Source organism: Dipodomys spectabilis, unplaced genomic scaffold, assembly GCF_019054845.1.
Source record: "Dipodomys spectabilis isolate Male_0828 unplaced genomic scaffold, ASM1905484v1 ptg000365l, whole genome shotgun sequence".
NCBI classification, from domain to species: Eukaryota; Metazoa; Chordata; class Mammalia; order Rodentia; family Heteromyidae; genus Dipodomys; species Dipodomys spectabilis.
Window position 1 is genome coordinate 17541047 of NW_024871042.1, and position 19781 is coordinate 17560827.

At 33.9% G+C, this 19781-nt stretch overlaps 1 protein-coding gene across 3 annotated transcripts in view; it reads right to left on the reverse strand.

Moving 5' to 3' along the window:
- Positions 1-19781, reverse strand: part of Zcwpw2 (zinc finger CW-type and PWWP domain containing 2) — a 92544-nt gene that overhangs the window by 56739 nt on the left and 16024 nt on the right. For 2 of the 3 annotated variants that reach the window (XM_042666567.1, XM_042666568.1), the window contains one exon: positions 2535-2879. In XM_042666567.1, coding sequence (XP_042522501.1) covers positions 2535-2821 — 287 coding nt within the window. In that variant the 5' untranslated portion in view covers positions 2822-2879. Of the gene's footprint in view, positions 1-2534; positions 2880-18083; positions 18141-19781 lie in introns of those variants that run through there. The other variant, XM_042666569.1, reaches the window with a different exon arrangement.

Consider the following 19781-nt stretch of genomic DNA (forward strand, 5'->3'; position numbering starts at 1 on the left):
TATTGGAAAGATTGAAATTTTAGGAACAACTGTCTCTAGTGACAGCAAGATTCAATGTAAGTCTTTACTAAAAAGAAAGAAGTTCATCATGTTTTATCCTTGTCCTATGAACTCTCCAAAGCCCATTCCCTCCTCGACACCTTCCACTGTCAGCTAAAGCAACTCTGCTGATAGATAAGATGTACTTTTTTAAAAATTTGACTTGTTGAGCTTTGCATTCCCAGAATTGCAATTTGAGCAATTTTTAGAATATCTGTGTCTTTAAGGTTCTCTTTTGTATCTTGCATTGCTTCCTTATTCATTTGTTTATTTGTATTCTCTTTGAATTCTGTTAGCTATTTATATTCTTTGAATTCATTCATCACTTTATTTGTCATTCTAATATTCTTTTGAGTTCATTGGTCTTTCCCCCTCTTCACTATCCTTTGTATCCATAGCTAATGTTCACTCTTGTAGCTTTTATAAGATGAGAGTTTATATGCCCAGAGGCCACTTCAAGCAGCTAAAACTCCCTAATAATCCTAAAATCTCCTATAATCTGAGTCTTTTCTTATGAATCATTTTCTTAAGATAGCTCTCAGACAACAGGACGGCTCTCATTGGCCAAGTGTTTTGAGCCATTTTCTGCATGCCTTTACCTAAGCATGCTCTCAGCTTGACCAAGTTAGAATATGTCCAGATTTATGTTTGACTCTCAGTTGTTCTTTGTTTTAAATACAGCTCCCCAGGTAAAGCTCGTATTAGAATTTACCTGGCTGTAAGCTATTACAAGAAGTTATGACAACCTGATCACTCTGGTTTTACCTATAATCTGAGTACTCTACTAGTGGAAGCTAGGTGCTTTTCTGGATGTGATCTACAAGCAGTGAAAATGCTTTTACTCATACTGGAACAGGAAGTCCTGTCAAGATGGCACCTCCCTACTACTTTGTGACATATGTGAGTGAATATTTCTCTTGTCTAATGCTCACTTGTCATTCTTGGGAAGTCACTGACCAAAAAAATCCCTGCATTGAGGTTTGAGGTTTGTAAAGTGTATGGATTTATTCCAGAGCTGAGTCTGCCACTGTCATAGAGGATGCCAAGTCTACATTGTAGTAAAGGCTTCATACTCTTCTGCCTCTCACTGGAGAAGGTGGGACTAGAGCTGCAAATTGTTTCTTAATTTCCATTGTTTTCACTGCCTTTTTTTGCCACACTTTTCAGTTGTCCTATTTCTCTCCTGTGGTTCTCAGTACAGTTCCTCACTTAAAAAAATTATAACTTAATTTTCTAATATTTTTTCTTATTTTTTTCTCATTTACAAAGTCTAACTGAAAAATCTTCTATTTTGTCATCTCTTATTCACTATATCCCCTGGGCTTTCTTTTTGCCTTATATATTCTCAAATTGAGAATTAAAGAACATAAAAGCCTGGAAATATCAGTGGTTGAAAATAAGCCCCCAAACAGAAAAGAGTGATTAAAAATAATCTTTTATGCCAAGAGACCATTAGAAGAGCAGTTCAGTAAGATAAAAAAATTCACATGCTAACTTCTGTACTCCAGATACACATCAGGAAAAAAAAAAATCTATGGCTCCACCAGCAAAGACTATTGATGATACTGGATTTCAAGTCATTCAGCAGTACTGAAGCATTTTGTCTGCCTCCACCCCTGACTCCAATTTGGCAAAGAAGTCCAAACAGGAGGAGCCCCTTCCCCACCATGGTATCCGTGCAGATTACCTGAGAGTAGTAATTGGGTATCTTGAAGCTTCCATCCATGTTTGTAAGGAGTCTGAATTCTCACCTCTGTTTTTCTGTAAAAAGGCCCTCCTCTATGGGACTCAACAAAGGTTGAACAAAGCTGGACTTCCACTCCCATCTGGCCTTAATAAAGAGAGTTTTTAATCCCTCTGATGTAGTAGTAAAAGCAGAGTACTAAACTGATTTAAATAATATCCAAAATGAACACAAAGTATGGAAAATAAGTAGAAGATATGGATGAATATTTTATAACTAAAAATACAATAAAAAGCTTATGAGGTAATTTCAATGGTAGAATAAATATGGCAGAGGAAAGCATAAGTGAAGTTAAGGTACAACAACCTGAATGATCTATATGAATAGCAAAGAGAAATGGACTGAAAAAAAGTCTAACTTTCTCTTCCTTTCTCAAAGAATGCTAAGATTTTAATGTAAAAGTACATAGGAAGACAAGACCACAGAAAAATCTGATATAAATGTATTATGGTAAAAATGATTAATATTCCTTGCAAAAATATGAAAGTTCACCACAGACACAAAGTTTTAAAAGAAATAAAAACTGGCCCTTAGAGCTCAAGTTGAGATAAGAGAAATAGAAATGATAGTCAACATGATGAAAAAAGTAATATAAATTAGAGGTAGAAAAAATTAAAAATAAGGGATTAGAAATAAAGATTTGAAAGTGAAATTATAAACAAATAAATTCATCCTTAAAAAGATTCTGAGAATGCATAAAACTAGTAAGACTACACCTCAATAGTTTAACCCAAAATAACACAAACCTTACCTTGGCCAGTTCTGTAATTTTACCAAAACCAGGCTGCCCAGAGGGAGCTGTGAATAGACAATTTTATATCCATTTTTATGAAGTTCAGACTCTTCAGGAAAGTCTTCTTCAGAAATTGAGCACTTATTGTATCTTGAATCATTGTTCATGTAGCAGTACCATGGTTCATTTTGATTAACTTTGATTGCATCCTCATTTGACAACAATCTCCACTTCAAACAACTTTCATTCTCACATTGAACCCATACTTTGTTTATAAACATATTATTTGCCCCTGGGGACTCCATTACACAGTTACAATATATTCATGTATTTGTTGTCCAATTTTTAATAATTTTGTTTAATCTGAAAAACAGGAAAAGGTATATTAAGAATTAAGTAGTATAAAATTCAAACTAAAATCAGAGAAATACTGCCTCTTCTATATCTTGTAAAGGGTATATATGAGAACCACATTATCTTTTTACTTACCCAGAAACAAAGGAACAAAATAGAAATAACTTGAGTTTTAAAAATAGTCCCAAATTCAAATTAAGAAAAAAAATAATATGATAGAAATAGTGTTGAGCTAATTTTTATTACCCTATTACACAGAACATATCTCATAGCTATCCAATACTTTCTTAAGATAGGCTCTTACTATACAACCAAGTCCAGCCTCAATTTCTCCATTGTTTTACCTCATCTTCCTTAATGCTAAGATTACTATCACACCCAAAGTCACTAGGTATTATTTGATAGTCTTACATATAATGTGTTTTAACACAGAAAGTTTAAGCTGATAAAAGTTTAAGTGCAAGGGATAGTACAAGGCAGATCTGAAATGTAAGTGTATGTAGCTCAGTTCTAAACTGTGCAATATTATCCACTAGACTATACTGTTCCTGGAGTACATATAAGGAAGTTGTTGATCCTTTTCTCTTCCAAAATGTCAGGAAAATTTAGTAAAATATTTCACATAAAAATTTAAGCATAATCCAAAAAATAATCTTGTTTATGCAGTTTTTAAAATATATAATTTATTGTTATTAAGGTATTGTACAGAGGGGTTACCATTTCACAATTCAGTCAATGCATACATTTCTTCTTTGGACAATGTCATTCCTTCCTTCTGTTTCCCCTAGTTTTCCCCTCCCATTTCTGCCTACAAGACACATAGCAACATATGTGTTGCTATGTGAATACTCTAATTGCATTTTCACATTTTCTCCCTCCCTTACTGCAAAATCCTTTTTGTATCCTCTAAGAAGCAGAACCCACTTTTTGTCATGAAAATTAATTTATGTAAACAGAGTTATGGGTATCAGTTTCCCATATTTAAAATCAAGAATAATTTCTATGTATACTAAGAAATTAATGTGACTAAAAATACAAGTAAAATTAACAATATCTGTAATGTCCATGCTGGTATTGCTAAATTATTAATGGTGAAATTTTACATAACAAACAAAACAGATACATGTACTGTGACAGATATGACAAAGTTACTACAAAGAAAGATTTATTGTTTTACATGTCTACCTACAACATATTGTTTAAGTACATATTTACAGTAAGTCTTTATCATGGTAAATAATTAGCTTTTTCATATTCTATACATGTAAATATAATTTTCATTGGTGTATATTAACTGTACAGATGGGATGGACTCTAATATTTCCATAAATTCATACATTAAACTTTGATCAAATTACTCCTCTATAATTCTTTCTTGTATCCTCTTCCCATCTTTTCAAAAAATGTTATAACAAGAGCTATAATTCTATTTTCAATACATTTTATGAAATACTGCATTCATATTCATCCCTTTTGATATTCTCTTTTCATGTCCTCTCCCTTTTGAGATCTTCTTTCACCCACTCTCCACTGGTATCTACTCTTAGTGGTCCCTCCTATTTTCCAATCATGTCCTTTGTTTAATTAGATCTAGATTATTTTTCTCAGTCTAGCTTATTTCATTGACAATGATGATTCACAGTTTCATCCATTTCCCTGAAAATGACATAATTTCATTCCTTTTTTTTTTTTTGCCAGTTTTGGCGCTTAAACTTAAACTGTCCCTGAGCTTCTTTTGGTCAAGGCTAACATCCTACCATGTGAGCCACAGCACAACCTCTTGGCTTTTTCTGTGTATGTAGTACTGAGGAATCAAACCCAGAGCGTCACGCATTCTAGGCAAGCACTCTACCACTAAGCCACATTCCCATTCCAATTTCATTCCTTTTTTAAAAATTTAAAAAACTTTTTTAAAAAGTTAGTTGTGGGACTTAAACATGGGGCCTGGACGCTGTTCTTGAACTCTTTTGCTCAATGCTAGTGCTCTATCACTTTAAGCAATGGTACCATTTCCAGTTTTTTTGAGTGGTTAATTGGAGATAAGATTTTCAGGGGGACTTTTTGGCCCCAGCTGACTTTGAACCACAATCCTCAGATGTCAAACTCCTGGGTAGCAAGGATTACAGACGTGAGCCACTGGCACCTTCATTTTGCCTGAATAATATTTCATTGTGTATGTATAACACATTTTCTTCATCTATTCACTGGCTGATAGACAGATTAATTCCACAGTTTGTCTCTTGTGAATAATGCTGCTATTATAAAAGCATGGCTATGAAGGCATCCCTATTATATGCTGCCTTAATATTCCTTTGAATCTATGTCCAGGAGTAGTATGGCAAGACCACACTGTAGTTCTAGTTATAGAATTTTGAGGGAAACTCTAAGCTATTTCCATAGTGGCTACACTATTTTAAATCCTCACAATAATTTATGAGGGTTTCTCTTTTATTATTTTTTATTTTTAAAATACTGTTTTTATTGTAAAAATACTATACAGAGGGGTTATAGTTACATGAGCAAGGTCATGAGTATATTTCCTATCAAGCATTGTTACCTCCTCCTTTATTTTTACCCTACCCTCCCTTCCCTCCTACCTCCACAACTACACTCCTCTTCCCCCCTCCCCCCGCCACCCTCCCCCCCCCTTCATCTAAATTGTAAAGCTCGTTTTTCAATATAGTGTGTTGTACATCTCATTGTTACAATGGGTCAACCTGTATCCCTATTTAAGCATTTTGTTTTTTCACCTCCCAAGTGTATATACAAGATGCAGGGCACTGACATCAAATACAGGGGTTATGCCATGGGGGAGGAACATACGAAGAAACAAAAAAATCACATGGTACATTATAAATACATTAGGAATATTAGCAAGCAAGAAAAAATCACTGTGTCCCTATCTTGGGGTTCCTTTAATTATGAATCTTCACCAATGTTAGATGTTGTTTGTTTTGTTGATGATTGGTATTCTGACTGGGGCAAATGGAATTACAGGAGTTTGAATTTGCATTTCCTTCATGGTTAAAAATGTTAAACCTTTATCCATATATTTATTGGTCTTCTTTTGAGAGGTGCAATGTTAGATAATTTATTTGGTCTCTCTGATTTTTTTTAATGAAGTCAGTCTTTGCTGGAACTTCTCTTTTAGAACTGCTTTTCATATATCTCACAGATTTGGATAGGTGGCACTTTAATTTGTTCTCAGAAGGATTTAAATTTCCCCTAATTGCTTCTGTGATCTATTCATACTTTAAAGCAGTGTCTATCCTTTATGAGATTATATATTTTCTGTAGTTTACCTTATGATTGATTTCTAGTTTTATTCCATTTCGACCTGATGAGACAAGAAAAACATGATATTTAATTTTTGTATTTACAATTTCCTTATGACATAGAATGTGATTACTTTTGGAGGATATCCAGTGAGGTGTTAAAAAGAATGTGCATTTTTCACTTGTCAAAGGAAGTATAACTAAAGTATTCTTAAATATCTATCACATCTACTTGATCTATGGCAAAACAACTCTGAAATGTCTAATTTTTGTGCATAGGAGAGGTGGATGATATATCTGTTGATGAGAATAAAGAACTAAAATCCACATGGTTATATTTTTTTCTAGTAAGGAATGTGGAAGAATACTCCACGAAACTCCCAAACTTTATCAGAATCCAGACAGAGAAATCCAGCCCCTAGGAAGTTCTTGGTAGAACCTTTTCCAATTCATTCCACCTGCCCTGGTCCAGAAACATAATCAATTATGATAGCATCCAGATTGTACCTTGATAATCCAGGGACGAGAAGTAATACAGAACTATAGAATTACAGAAGTCTATATTCATAAGAGATCTCCCCACATACACTCATTCAGGGAGCTATTTAAGGCAATATCAAAACTGACTATCTTCAGAGAAGCAAAGATAGGAGAACATAAAACAAATAGACAATGAACAGCTAGCTATTTACGTCTATTTTCAGAAAGATAGATTGATTTTTCTTTGTTTTGATTTGTTCATTTTTGGCTAATGAGTTCTATGTGGTTTTATTTCTGCTAATTTATTTATTACTTTTCTTTTCTCTTTTGATTCTACTTCCAATACATTCTGCATTTCCCAGCAACAATATTCCAGTTCTTTCTCACACTATTATTTCTTATGCTTTTTACATCACTTCCAGGTGTTTCCTTTTTCACATTATCCATTACATTGCCTAATATTTTGAATTAATTCTAACCCTTAAGCTCAAAGTTTATCATGTAAAAATAAAAATCTATTCTTTAACAATCATATTGGGAAAGAAGCAGTGCTTGAGGTATCAACTTGTTTCTTAATTCATTTAAATACTTGAGTTTTGCTTAATTTTAGACCTCATTGCTACAGTTAGTCAGCAATCTCTCATGTAAGCAGAATTAAAAGAGAAATTCATTCTGAATGATGCAGGAATGATAACACAGAAATGTATCGAAGCAGGGAAATAACATGCATCTAACACCTCACAACAATCAATAAACAAATCCAGAGACAATGATGTGCCTGAAATATCAGATAAAGAATTCAAAAGCCTACTTCTTAAAAAGTAAAACATCAAAGACAATTTAAATAAGATCAAAGTCAATTCAAATAAACAGATAAAGTTTTCAACTCAAGTGGTACACAAAAAAGTCAGAAATCTGTCAGCTAGGAAATGGAAGTGTTGGGAAAAAACAAAATTACAGAAATAAAAAATCAATAAATCAAGTAAAAACCATAGAAGATAGTGCCAGAAGATAAAATTAAGCAGAAAAAGACTATCAAAGATAGAGAAAAAGACTTGTAAAATAAAGCACTTAGAAAATAACCAAAAGGAGGAGGAGGAAGAGGAGGAGGAGGAAGAGGAATACAATCATAGCTTACAGGGCTCAAATCACATGGTCTGAAACCGAAACATAACCAGACTTAAGAACTCATAGAATATAATAAAAAAGGAGAAATACAACCTAAAGGCAAAAAATCTATTCAATAAAAGGCATAATGTGTCTTTAATTTGGTAATGTATAGACAGATATGTATAGAAGGTAATCAAAAAAAAACTAAAAAACAGAGAACAATATCATGTCACATCATAACTAAAATGCCTGTAATAGAAAATAAAGGATACCGAAAGCTTCACAAGAAAAGTATCAAGTCATATACAAAGATAAATACCTAAGAATCACATTGACCTCTGAACAAAAGCCCTACATGTTAGGAAATCAAGAAACAATGTATTTCAAGCTATGGGATACAACTGCAAATCAAGGATAATGTATGAAGAAGAGTTGTGATTCCATTTTTTTAAGACAGGAAAATATTCTTGAATAAGAATAAGCTAAAAGAAATGATGTTGGGAAAACTGGATGTCTACATGCAGAAAACCAAAGGTGGATTCCTGTCTGTCACTCTGTTCCAACATCAATTCAAAATGGATCAAAGACTGTCAAGACATGAAACCATGAAACTACTGCAGGAAAGTGTAGGAGAAACTTTACAACTTTTTGTATAGGCAGGAACATTCTGAGTAAATTTCCAGGAACTTGGCAAAACAAAGAGAATTGAGAAAGGAGGTTGAATAAAACTAAGAAGTTTCTATAGGGCAAAAATTGTAGTTAACAAACTAAACATTCAACCTAGAGAATGAGAGATCTTTGCCTAATATCCAGAAAATAAGCTCAAGAAACCATACATTTAAGGAATCAACAGCTCAATTACAAAATGGGCAAATGAGCTAAATAAAGACTTCTCAGAAGAAGTAAAAGTGTCCAGTAGATAAATGAAGAAATGGCCAGTATCGGTCCATAAAGGAAATGTGAATCAAAATAATACTAAGATTACATCTTATCCCAGTTAAACAGCAACAGATTCGTGCACAAATGTGAGGAAAAGTAACCCTAATACACTTTTTTTTTGTCAGTTGTGGAGCCTGAACTGTGGGCCTGGGCGCTGTCCCTCAGCTCTTCAGCTCAAGGCTGGCGTTCTACCACTTGAGCCACAGCACCACTTCTGGCGTTTTCTGCTTATGTGGTGCGGAGGAATCAAACCCAGGGCCTCATGCATGCAAGGCAAGCACTCTAACACTGAGCCACCCTCCCAACTCACCCTAACACACTTTTGAACCAACCTTGAAAGAAAGAGATTTCTCATATAACAAAGTATAGAACTACCTGATGATTCAGCAATACCACTCAGGCATTTATCTAAAAGATTACAAATCAGGGCTGAGAAGGTGGCTCAGGTGCTCCTCAGAATGATCCCATAAACAATGCCTCGACATTCCCTTTATGTGTATGAAACTAAGACCGCTCACCCGCATTTTGCTTGTTGTTACCTTTGACAACATAAAACTGCTTTACATTTATCGATGAAGATTAACTCTTTTTGCTTACTGACTAAAGATTCACTCTCATTGTCTGCATACACATAAGACTGTTTAACTTTCTGTCTCCTGACTGAAGATTTACTTTCTTTGTCTGTATACTATATATAAGCATGTGGTGTTTTAATGAACTTTGTCTATATCCTCATGGTGTAGTCCACTCTCTGCCCAGTCACCATGTACTCAGGCCTCATTGTGTGAACAGCAACAGACCCTTACTTAGCAAATCTGACCCCCCCAAAAGAAAACATCCAAATAAATAAAATCAAAGATAAGAATGGGGACATCACAACAGAAACAAGCAAGTTCCAGAACATTATAAGGAATACTTTATAAATCTTTATGCTAACAAATTCAAAACTTTGCAAGAAATGGAAGAATTTCTAGCAAACATTGATATACCCAAACTAAAATAAGATTTAATCTAACTAAATAGAACCATAAGAAGTAATGAAATAGAAAAGTAGAAATAATGAAATGGAAAAGCAGTAAAAGACATCCCATCCAAGAAAAGCCTAGGACCAGATGGATTCACAGATGTATTCTACAAGGCCTTCAAAGGAGAAGTCACTCCAATATGTCTCAACACTTCAATGAAATTGAAAGCAAAAGATCACTACCAAACTCATTCTATGAAGCAAGCATAACCCTGATCCCAAAACCAGACAGGGTCTCATCAAAGAAAGAAAACTATAGTTCCATTTCTTTGATCAACATTGATGTAAAACTTCTCAATAAAATTCTAGCCAAATGACTTCAACAACTAATAAAAAATTCATATATCAAATGAGAATCATTCCAGAGATGCAAACCTAGTTTTATATATTCAAGTGAATTAATGCAATTCCATACATCAGTAGGAACAAGGACAAGAATCACATGACCATCTCACTAGATGCATTAAAAGTGTTTGACAAGATCCAACATCCCTTTATGATGAAAGCTCTGGAGAAACTAAGAATTTATGGAACTAAATATAATAAAAATTGTATATGAGAAATCTATAGCCAGAATTCTACTTAATGGTGAAAAGTTAAGACCATTTCCGTTAAAATCAGGAACAAGACAAGGATGTCTGCTCTCTCCACTCTTCAATATAATATTGGAATTCTCAGCCAGAGCAATAATGCAAGAGTCACACATAATGGAGACCCAAATAAGGAAAGAAAGAAAATTCTCTCTCTTTGCAGATGACATGAGGATCCTGTATTTAAAGAACCCCATAGACTCCTCACCCAATTTACTTGAGCTGACCCAAAACTTTGGCAAAGTAGCAGGGCATAAAATTAAACCACAAAAATCAGTATATTTTCTGTATGCCAACCATGAGAAGGGCAAGGCTAAAACCAGGAAAGGAACTATTTTTGTAATAGGCTCAAAAAATACCCTAGGAATTAATCAAAGATGTAAAGGACCTCTATAATGAAAACTTTAAAAACCTGATAAAGGAAATAAAAGCAGACTTTAAAAAGTGGAAAAACTCCATGCTCCTGGATTGGGAGGATTAATACTGTGGAAATGGCAATACTGCCAAAATCTGTCTACAAATTCAGTGCAATACCAATCAGAATCCCCCAAACATTCATTAATGAAATAGAAAAAGCAATCCAAAACCTCATATGGAATAATAGAAGAACCTAAAACAATCAGCAGGATGAACACTGCTGGAGGAATATCAACACTAAATATAAAAACAACTTGGTACTGTGAAGAGGCCTGAGGACCAATGAGATAGAATTGAAGAACCAGAAATTAACCCACAGACCTATGGCCACCTAATCTTTGATAATGGATCCAAAACAACAGGATGGAAGACAGACAGCCTCTTCAACAAATAAGTGTTGGCAAAATTGACTATACACGTTGAAAACTGAAGTTGGATCTTTATATATCACTCTGCCCTAGAATCACCTCCAAAAGGATCGAAGACCTCAATGTAAGATCAGAGATCCTGAAAATATTACAGAACTGTTAGGGGAAACAATAGGACTCCTTGGCACAGGATGAAACTTCCTAAGATCCAGAAACACAACAAATCAAAGAAAAATTGGACAAATGGGATTGCATTGAATCGCAGAATTTCTTTTTGGCAAAGGACATAGCTAGCAAGATAAATAGAAAGCCCATAGATTTGGAGAAGATCTTTACTAACCATACAACACACAGGGGCCTCATATCTAAAATAATATCTAGAGTTCAAAAATTTAATCTCCCCTCAAAAAAATCCAAATCCTAATAAAAACATTAACAAGTGGGCTAAAGACTTAAAAAGAGACCTCTCTGACATGGCCAAAAGGGAAAACTACAACACTGTTGGTAGGAATGTAAACTTGTCCAAACACTCTGGAGTATATGGAAGCAGTGTGGAAGTTCCTAAGAAGGCTAAACATAGAGCTCCCCTATGATCCAGCAATCCCATTCCTAGGCATTTACCTAAATAACCACAGACAAGGCCACACTAAAGGTACCAGCGCAACTATGTTGATCGCAGCATTATTTAGATAGCTAAGATATGGAACCAACACAGATGTCCCTCATTAGATGAACGGATCAAGAAAAGTGGTGTATATACACAATGAATTCTATGATTCCATCAGAAAGAACAACATTGCCCCATGTAAGGAGATGGATAGACTTGGGAAAAAAATCATGTTAAGTGAAGCAAGCCAGACCCCAAAAGACATAGGCTGCATCGTTTTCCTCAGTTGTATAACTAGAATGTGTCTAGGATATTTTAAGCAGATGATCACAATAGCTCAATAGCTCTCTGTACATGACTATCTAAAATGCTTATTGAAATCAACTCCAAGATATGGAAACATGAGGTGTGTGTGAGTATGTGTGTGTGTATGTGTGTGTGTGTCTGCTGTTGGCAATATTTTTATTTCTTTGTCTATTCCCTGTTGTTACTGTTTTTTTTATTTCTGTATCCTTTTTCTTAATAAGTTCATCTGATTTGTGGAAGGGAAAGGAAATCACAGAAATGGTGAGACAAAGGACAAACAGTACTCACCAGACACTATGTTGCAATTGGGGAAGAGAAAACTGGGGAAGGGGGCAGAACAGGTGAAAATGAGGGAGGGAATAACACCATTCAACAAGTAATATACTCATAACCTTACTTATGTATCTGTAACCCCCACATACATCACCTTTACAATAAAATGAAAATAAAAATGAATAAATAAAAATTTCTCATAGTTGACTGGACAACGGCCAGAACTAAGTATTTCAAAAATACTGATGATATATGAATTGATTTCAGGGTCATTCCTATATTGCCTTGGTCAATAGATATTTTTTTTTTAGTGTTTGGGTATTTGGCCACCCTGTACTATCTCCACAATATATCATATATATATATATATATATATATATATATATATATATATATATATTGGATCTTATTTTAAAGTGTTACAGAGAGTTTTAAAAATTAGAATACCATTCCTGAGGTAAAATATTAGTCTCCTTGTTTAAAACAACCAAAAAGAGTTTAAGATAAAAAAAAAAAGATTTTAAGATGTAGTATAACCAATATGAAGTCAATATAAAACATCAAGTTTTACTGTATGCCTTTTTTCGTAATTTATGCAGCCCAGATGTAAAAAAAATATCCCATTAAGGGATTCTGAAATATTATAATTTAATAACACAGTATGAATACAAATATTAGGAATGCATATAAATGGCTGTTAGTAGAAACTTTTATTGTTTTTGTGTGAAAAGTCATGTGTTTTACCAAACAGAAATGTAATTATTCTTTTACTAATTTTGTTGTTAGAAGAAGCACATTCATTTTTATCTGTACTACAGATGTTGTAATTTTGGAGAAAACCAGTATCTTTATTGCTGCTTTCAGAGTTGGAATATTACAGCATTTTGTTTATATTTTCAATGTTTTCCTTTAATTTTTTTTGAGTCATGGTCTCTATATGTAGCTTAGATTGGCCTTAGACTCACATCCTCTGTTTCAGCATTCTCTCCCCATATACACACACATGGTAGTGCTGAATTGCAAGCGTGTTCCACTCTTCCTAGCTTGATTTTAATTTTCATTACTTTCATTTCTAGATAATAATTTTACTTATAACCAAAGATTATAATACTGAAATTTTGAACATACAATATGACCTCAGTTAAACCTTTAAAAATTAAATTTGTACATAATGTCATTTATAAAGTAGTACAGGATTATACAACTGCTTATTTGTGCACTGCCTACCTCCAAAGAGAACTTAATATGGTTAATAAAATTTTAATTTAATATAATATAATTTCATAATACTTTAGGGACAGTTGAGAAGGATAAGAACTTAGAGTCTTTTTTTAAATTTTTTATTGTAAAGATACTATACAGAGGGTTACAGTTACATGAGCAAGGTAATGAGTACACTTCCTATTGAGCATTGTTACCCCCTCCATTGTTTTCCCCCTACCATCCCTTCCCTCCCTGCCTTCCCCAGGTTCTTTTTTTTTTTAATTGTGGTTAAGTGATTACATAATTTCCCAAATTTCACAGTATTGTGGAATAATGATGCTCATTTAAAGTCACAAAGAACTTAGAGTCTTAAGCAAAGTGTTTTTGTTCTGTCCTGTTTTGGTTTTCATTGATATGGGGTCTTGAACTTGTTGACTAGTGCTCTCACTAGTGTCCAGCTGATTGGCTTTCTGATGAAGGATCTCATCTTAGTTTATAAACCAATGTGTTCTTCTAACTTATCACATGTCATTTCCTTTACATGAATGAGAGTAAGGATTTTCGTGTCTCTTCTTATAAGGACATCAATCCCTTTGAGGACTCTTATACTTCAAAGGCTGTGGGATAACCCAGTGAATTTATTACATGCTCTGTCTATATAATCCTACACAACAAGATTTTTCTGTGAATTCTGAAAGGAAGAAATACAGTTTCTCTTTAAATGAATCACAATATAATCACAATAGGCTTCATATAAAAACAGTGAATCACTTATTATTGACAATATACAATTTTAGCATAAGCTTCAGCTCACATATAACGTAGTCAAAATATTCTTCCCTCATTATAAAACTTGTGATTGGTATTTTTTTCAACCGAAGCTTTTAGAAAAGTAGAAATGATTGCTTTGGGTGTAAATAAATCAATGAGGCTTTTAATAAAGATTGTATAATTTAAGAGCTCCATATTTAGAATTCCTTTATCATGCAACATCACATGTTCAAAAAGCCTGAATGAAAACATCCATCCCAAATCAATTCACTCAGGATTTATTATTATACATCTTTTCTAGTACAATTATTTTGAAATATAAAGTAGCAGGGAAAAGTAGGTTAAAACAAGCCAAATGCCAATTTTACACAGGTAAAATCTTCAAAAATGTCAACGGATTCAATACTTAAAACTATACATGTATACATGTTTTCAGTAAAATCATCAGTCATAATACAGCACAAAAAGTCAGTAATCATTAATACATATAACAAGTCTAAGAAATATATCCAATGAAAAGGAAATGTCTTTACCTCATTTATTAATTGAGTAGTTGTTTCTTTGAGGATTTGTTTTGGGGGGTTTTAATTATTTGACCTCTAAGTATATTTTAGATATGAGGTCCTTGGGGTTGGGAAAGTGGCTCAGTGATAAAGCATTTGCCTTGCATGCATGAGGCCCTGGGTTCGATTCCTTAGTACCACATAAGCAAAAAGAAAAAAGCCGGAAGTAGTGCTGTGGCTCAAGTGGTAGAGCGCTAGCCTTGAGCTGAAGAGCTGAGGGACAGCGCCCAGGCCCAGAGTTCAGGCTCCATGACTAGACCAGAAAGAAAAGAAAAGAAAGAAAGGAAGGAAGGAAGGAAGGAAGGAAGGAAGGAAGGAAGGAAGGAAGGAAGGAAGGAAGGAAGGAAGGAAGGAAGGAAGGAAGGAAGGAAAGAGAGAGGAAGAGAGAGAAAGATAGAGAAAGAAAGAAAGACAGGAAGGAAGGAAGGAAGGAGGCCCTTGTCTGATGCATGGCTAGTAAAGATCTCTCATTCTGTGGGCTTTCTAGTTCATCTTGCTAGCTATGTCCTTTGCCATGCAGAAACTCTTCAGTTTCATACAATTGCATTTATCCAGTCTATCTTTGATTTGTTGTGATTCTGGGTCTTAGGAAGTTTTGACCCATGCCTAGGAGCCCTGGTGTTTCCCCTATCCCTTTGTGTAATATTTTCATGGTAACTGGCCTTACATTGAGGTCTTTGATCCATTTGGAATTGATTCTGGTGTAGGATAATATATAAGGATCTAACTTCAGTTTTCTATACCTGTAAAACCAATGCTGCCAGTTCCATTTGTTGAAGTGGCTACCTTTTTTCCCATCCTATCATTTTGGCTCCCTTATCAAAAATTAGGTGGCTATAGGTCTCTGGGTTCATTTCTGAGTCTCTTACTCTATTTCATTGGTCCTCAGGCTAATTCATGTGCCAGTATCAAGCTGTTTTTATATGGCTTTGTAATGGAGTTTGAAGTTTACTATTGATATTCCTCCAGCACTGTTCTTCCTGCTAAGGATTCTTTTTGCTGTTTGGGGTATTCTATTATTCTATATGAATTTTTCGATTGCTTCCTCTTTATCATTGAAGAATGTTGTTGGAATTTTGATAGGTATTGCACTAATTTGTAGATAGCGTTTGGCAGTATTGCCATTTTAACAATGTCAATCCTAATCCTGGAACATGCAAGATTTTTCCATTTCCTTAAATCTGCTTTAATTTCTTGTTTCAGATTTTAAAGTTTCATCATAGAGGTTCTTCACATCTTTGGTTACTTTCTATGTATTTTAGTAAACAGAATGAATGGTAAAAGGCAAAAAATTTGCACTTGGGCACGATAAACAGGATTTAAACATCACATAGTGAGACCAAAGGAAGATATTCTTAGGAAAGGATTATAAAGGCTCAATAGATATGTGCATATGATCACATAAAATGATGTTTATCAAAATGAACTACAAGAAATGGGAAAAAAGAGGTTTTTTTATTTTATTTTTTGTGGGTATTTTTTGGTTTGGCTGTTTTTTTTTCCTTTTGCTGCTATTTTAAATTTCTGTACTTTTTTGTCTGGATATAAGTTTAGTTGTTTGGGGGATGATAAGGGGAAGCACAGAAATGGTGGGACAAAGGGTGATATTCACTATACGCTATGTTAGAAATTATACAACTTGTGGTGGAGGGGGGCTGGGAGAAAAAACTGGAAGAAAACAGGAGACATTGTTCAATTAGAAATGTACTCATTACCTAACCTATGTAACTATAAACCCTCTATACATCACCTTTACAATAAAAATAAATAAAATATTTTAAATGGCATAAAATGAAATCCCACTAAGCAGCTAATTTGTTCTAATAAATAAAATAGGATTAAAAATAAAATAAACCTCTTCCTTCAGAAGGCACTTAAGTCTTGATGTTTTTTCAAATATACTCCATGATTCATTAACCTTCGTTTTGTACTATCTTTTGAGACTTGTACTTTTCAGATTATACAATATTTGATAGTCTTTACTAGTTAGTAACTAGTTAATGCTTTGATACTCTACATAAGACATCAAAAACTATAAAGATTTGCCATTTTTCCAAGATATGTTTTGATTCTGCTTCAAAAGTCTCATATAAACACTTTTTCTAACTTAATGTTTGATGTAAGGAGATGACAAAAAAAACCCATAGTCAGTTAATTTACCTCTTTGTGCATTTAAGAACTAACCTCTTTCAAGGTTTTTGCACTGAAGCACTGTTTGTCCTGATTAATATTTCAATAGAGGTGTGAGTGATTAGAACTTTGAGAAACTTTAAAATTATTCACAAAATATTTCTAGTATAAAATCTATATGAATGAGTTATTTCAAATTATGAGAAAACAAATACCTGAAAATACTTCAAATACTCTAAAAATGAAAATTATATATGATTTTTCATACAATAAATCCTATTTCTCTACCCTGAAATTCACTTAATTTCACACATGAGAAAAAATAAACAGGGCTCGGTATGGTGGGATATTCCTTTATTCCTATCTACATGGGAGACAGAAGGAAGAAAACTATGGTTTGAGCTCAGTCCATAAAATGTTAGCACATGATCCTATCTGAAAAACAAACTAGAAAAGGGAACTAGTCATGGCTAAAATGGCATGGCTAGCAAATGTGAGGTCCTGAGTCCAATCCCTATTTAAACAATGACAACAAAGCAACAATCTAATTTCCTTTCAAGTACTCAATATCTTAAAAATTGTGTGTATATTTTTTCTACTTTAGCAAGCTAGATATTAACTTTAGAGTTTGTGAAATAAAAAGAAAAAATTACAACCACTGTAGAAATTGTATATTAGTAAGTATACATGTTAAAACAGGAAAGCCACTAGTATGAGTTTAATTACGACTCATCCTCTGACCTCACAAACACCAAATTCATATGTGGAAGCCCTAGTCCTCCCCTGACTCAGAATGTTTTTGTATTTGGAGAGAGGGTGTTAAAATGAGGTCATTAATGCAATATGATGGTTCCCCTTAGAAAGAATAAATTTGGACTCAAACATATACGAGAGAAGATGTGAACATACAGGGAAAAGATGGTCATCTACAAGCCAAGAGAGGCCTGAAAGAGATCCTTACCTTACAAATCTCAGAATGAAACAACTCAGCTAAAACCTTAATCTTAAGAGTTCTAGTATCTAGAAAATGAATTTCCATTGTTTCAGCCACTCAATCTATGGGTCTTGGTTATTAAAGTAAAATCACTGATAGTCAACTTTCTTGTTGAAAATTTAAATAGGATTTTTGTTCCCTTTCTACATAAACCCCAGCTTACCCCACTTGGACAGAATTGGGTAGAAGCTCTGGTTTATCGTCTTCCAACTTCTCAGAAGCTACTTTAGCACTGCTACATCAAGACTTGCATAGATGTTTGCCAGAGAAGACATTTAAAAAAAATCTCTTTACAGATAATCCTGCAATAAGAAAGTTTGATATTTTGCTAAATCATAAGCTATTTTTGCATCCCAGATAACATCTGACTAGTAATGGCAACAGGGAGATTGATCAAGGGGACTTCTTAGGTGATACTATAAGCATCAGAATAATGAGGATGAAAGGCCTCTTGCAATTTAAAATCTGATTACAAATTTTATACTGTCTCTAGAGTGTTAACTTTCTTTTCAATATAAGGTCTAGATTAGGTCTTACCCTTGCATTTACCATATTTGGATGAAACACTGTGAAACAAATGGGCACTATTAAGAATACTCTAAAATATTAAGTATGAAGTATTATTAATGCAATAGTAATGCTAATTATAAGCAAGAGCTAAATTATAAGATGGAGTTGTGGTTGTTAATAGTGCCTATCCAGAAAGAATATCTTTTGTCTTGGTGGGATTTGTATTTAGATGAGTTTGCTACCTATTGTTTACATACCAGTTTCTCTACTGGCATGGACCGTGCATGGCCCTAACACATAAAACATGTAGATCTATGCTGCCTACAATTACAGGCACAGTGACGGGTTGTTGATGAAGTCAAAACTACTTATCACTACCATTAATTTTATTAGCAGATCTATAAGGAATTAGGTGTATAATAGTTTTTAATAAGATGTGCTAGTAAGGAAGAATGAAAGGGAAATCATTCCATCATCATCCATACTTTCTCACATTATGGTGTTTGAACTTCTGTATTTTATTCTTTTTATGTTACTGTCAGTGGAATTTTCTTAACTTCTATTTACAAACAATTAAGTGCTAATTTACAGAAAAGTCATTGTAAATTGTGTATTTTACAACCTTACTGAACACATCTATTATCCTCCTTTTGATACACATCCTTTTGGTGGAAATCCTCCAGATTTCCTATATACAAAATCATGTCATTTACAAACAAATATAATTTTATTGTATCATATGTAGATATAAAAACATAAAATGGAATTTTATTGATCTACTAGGAAAAATAATGTTATTTGCAGGGAGAGCGGACCTAGAAAAAAATAGACCAGGTAAAGTAAGGCAGCCTAAGAGAGACAAAGGGCACATGTTTTCTCTCATATGTCAAAACTAGATATATTTAGAAACACATACAGAGCCCTATGAATATATATGTGATCAACCTGACTAAAGGATGATATACTGAAGAGTATGATTTCCTTGGTGGGATTCCTTTGAACAATTAATAGAAAATTCAACAAAAAGTATAGGAAGCTGAAATGCATCTTGAACTGAGGGAGTGGGCTTAAAAGAAAGGAGAAATGAATGAAGAAAGAAATGGTGGTTAAACACAGTAATTATTCATTGTACATTGTGGAAACTGAACTAGGAGCCATGCACTTGTGGCTCACATCTGTAATGCTAGCTACTCAGGAGGCTAAGATCTGAGGATCTCATTCTAAGCCATCCTGGGCAGGCAAGACCATGTCACTCTTATCCCCAATTAACCATTAAGAAGTCAGAAGTGCAGCTGTTTCTCAAGTGGTAGAACATTAGCCTTGAGACAAAAGCTCAGAGACAGAGGCCTAA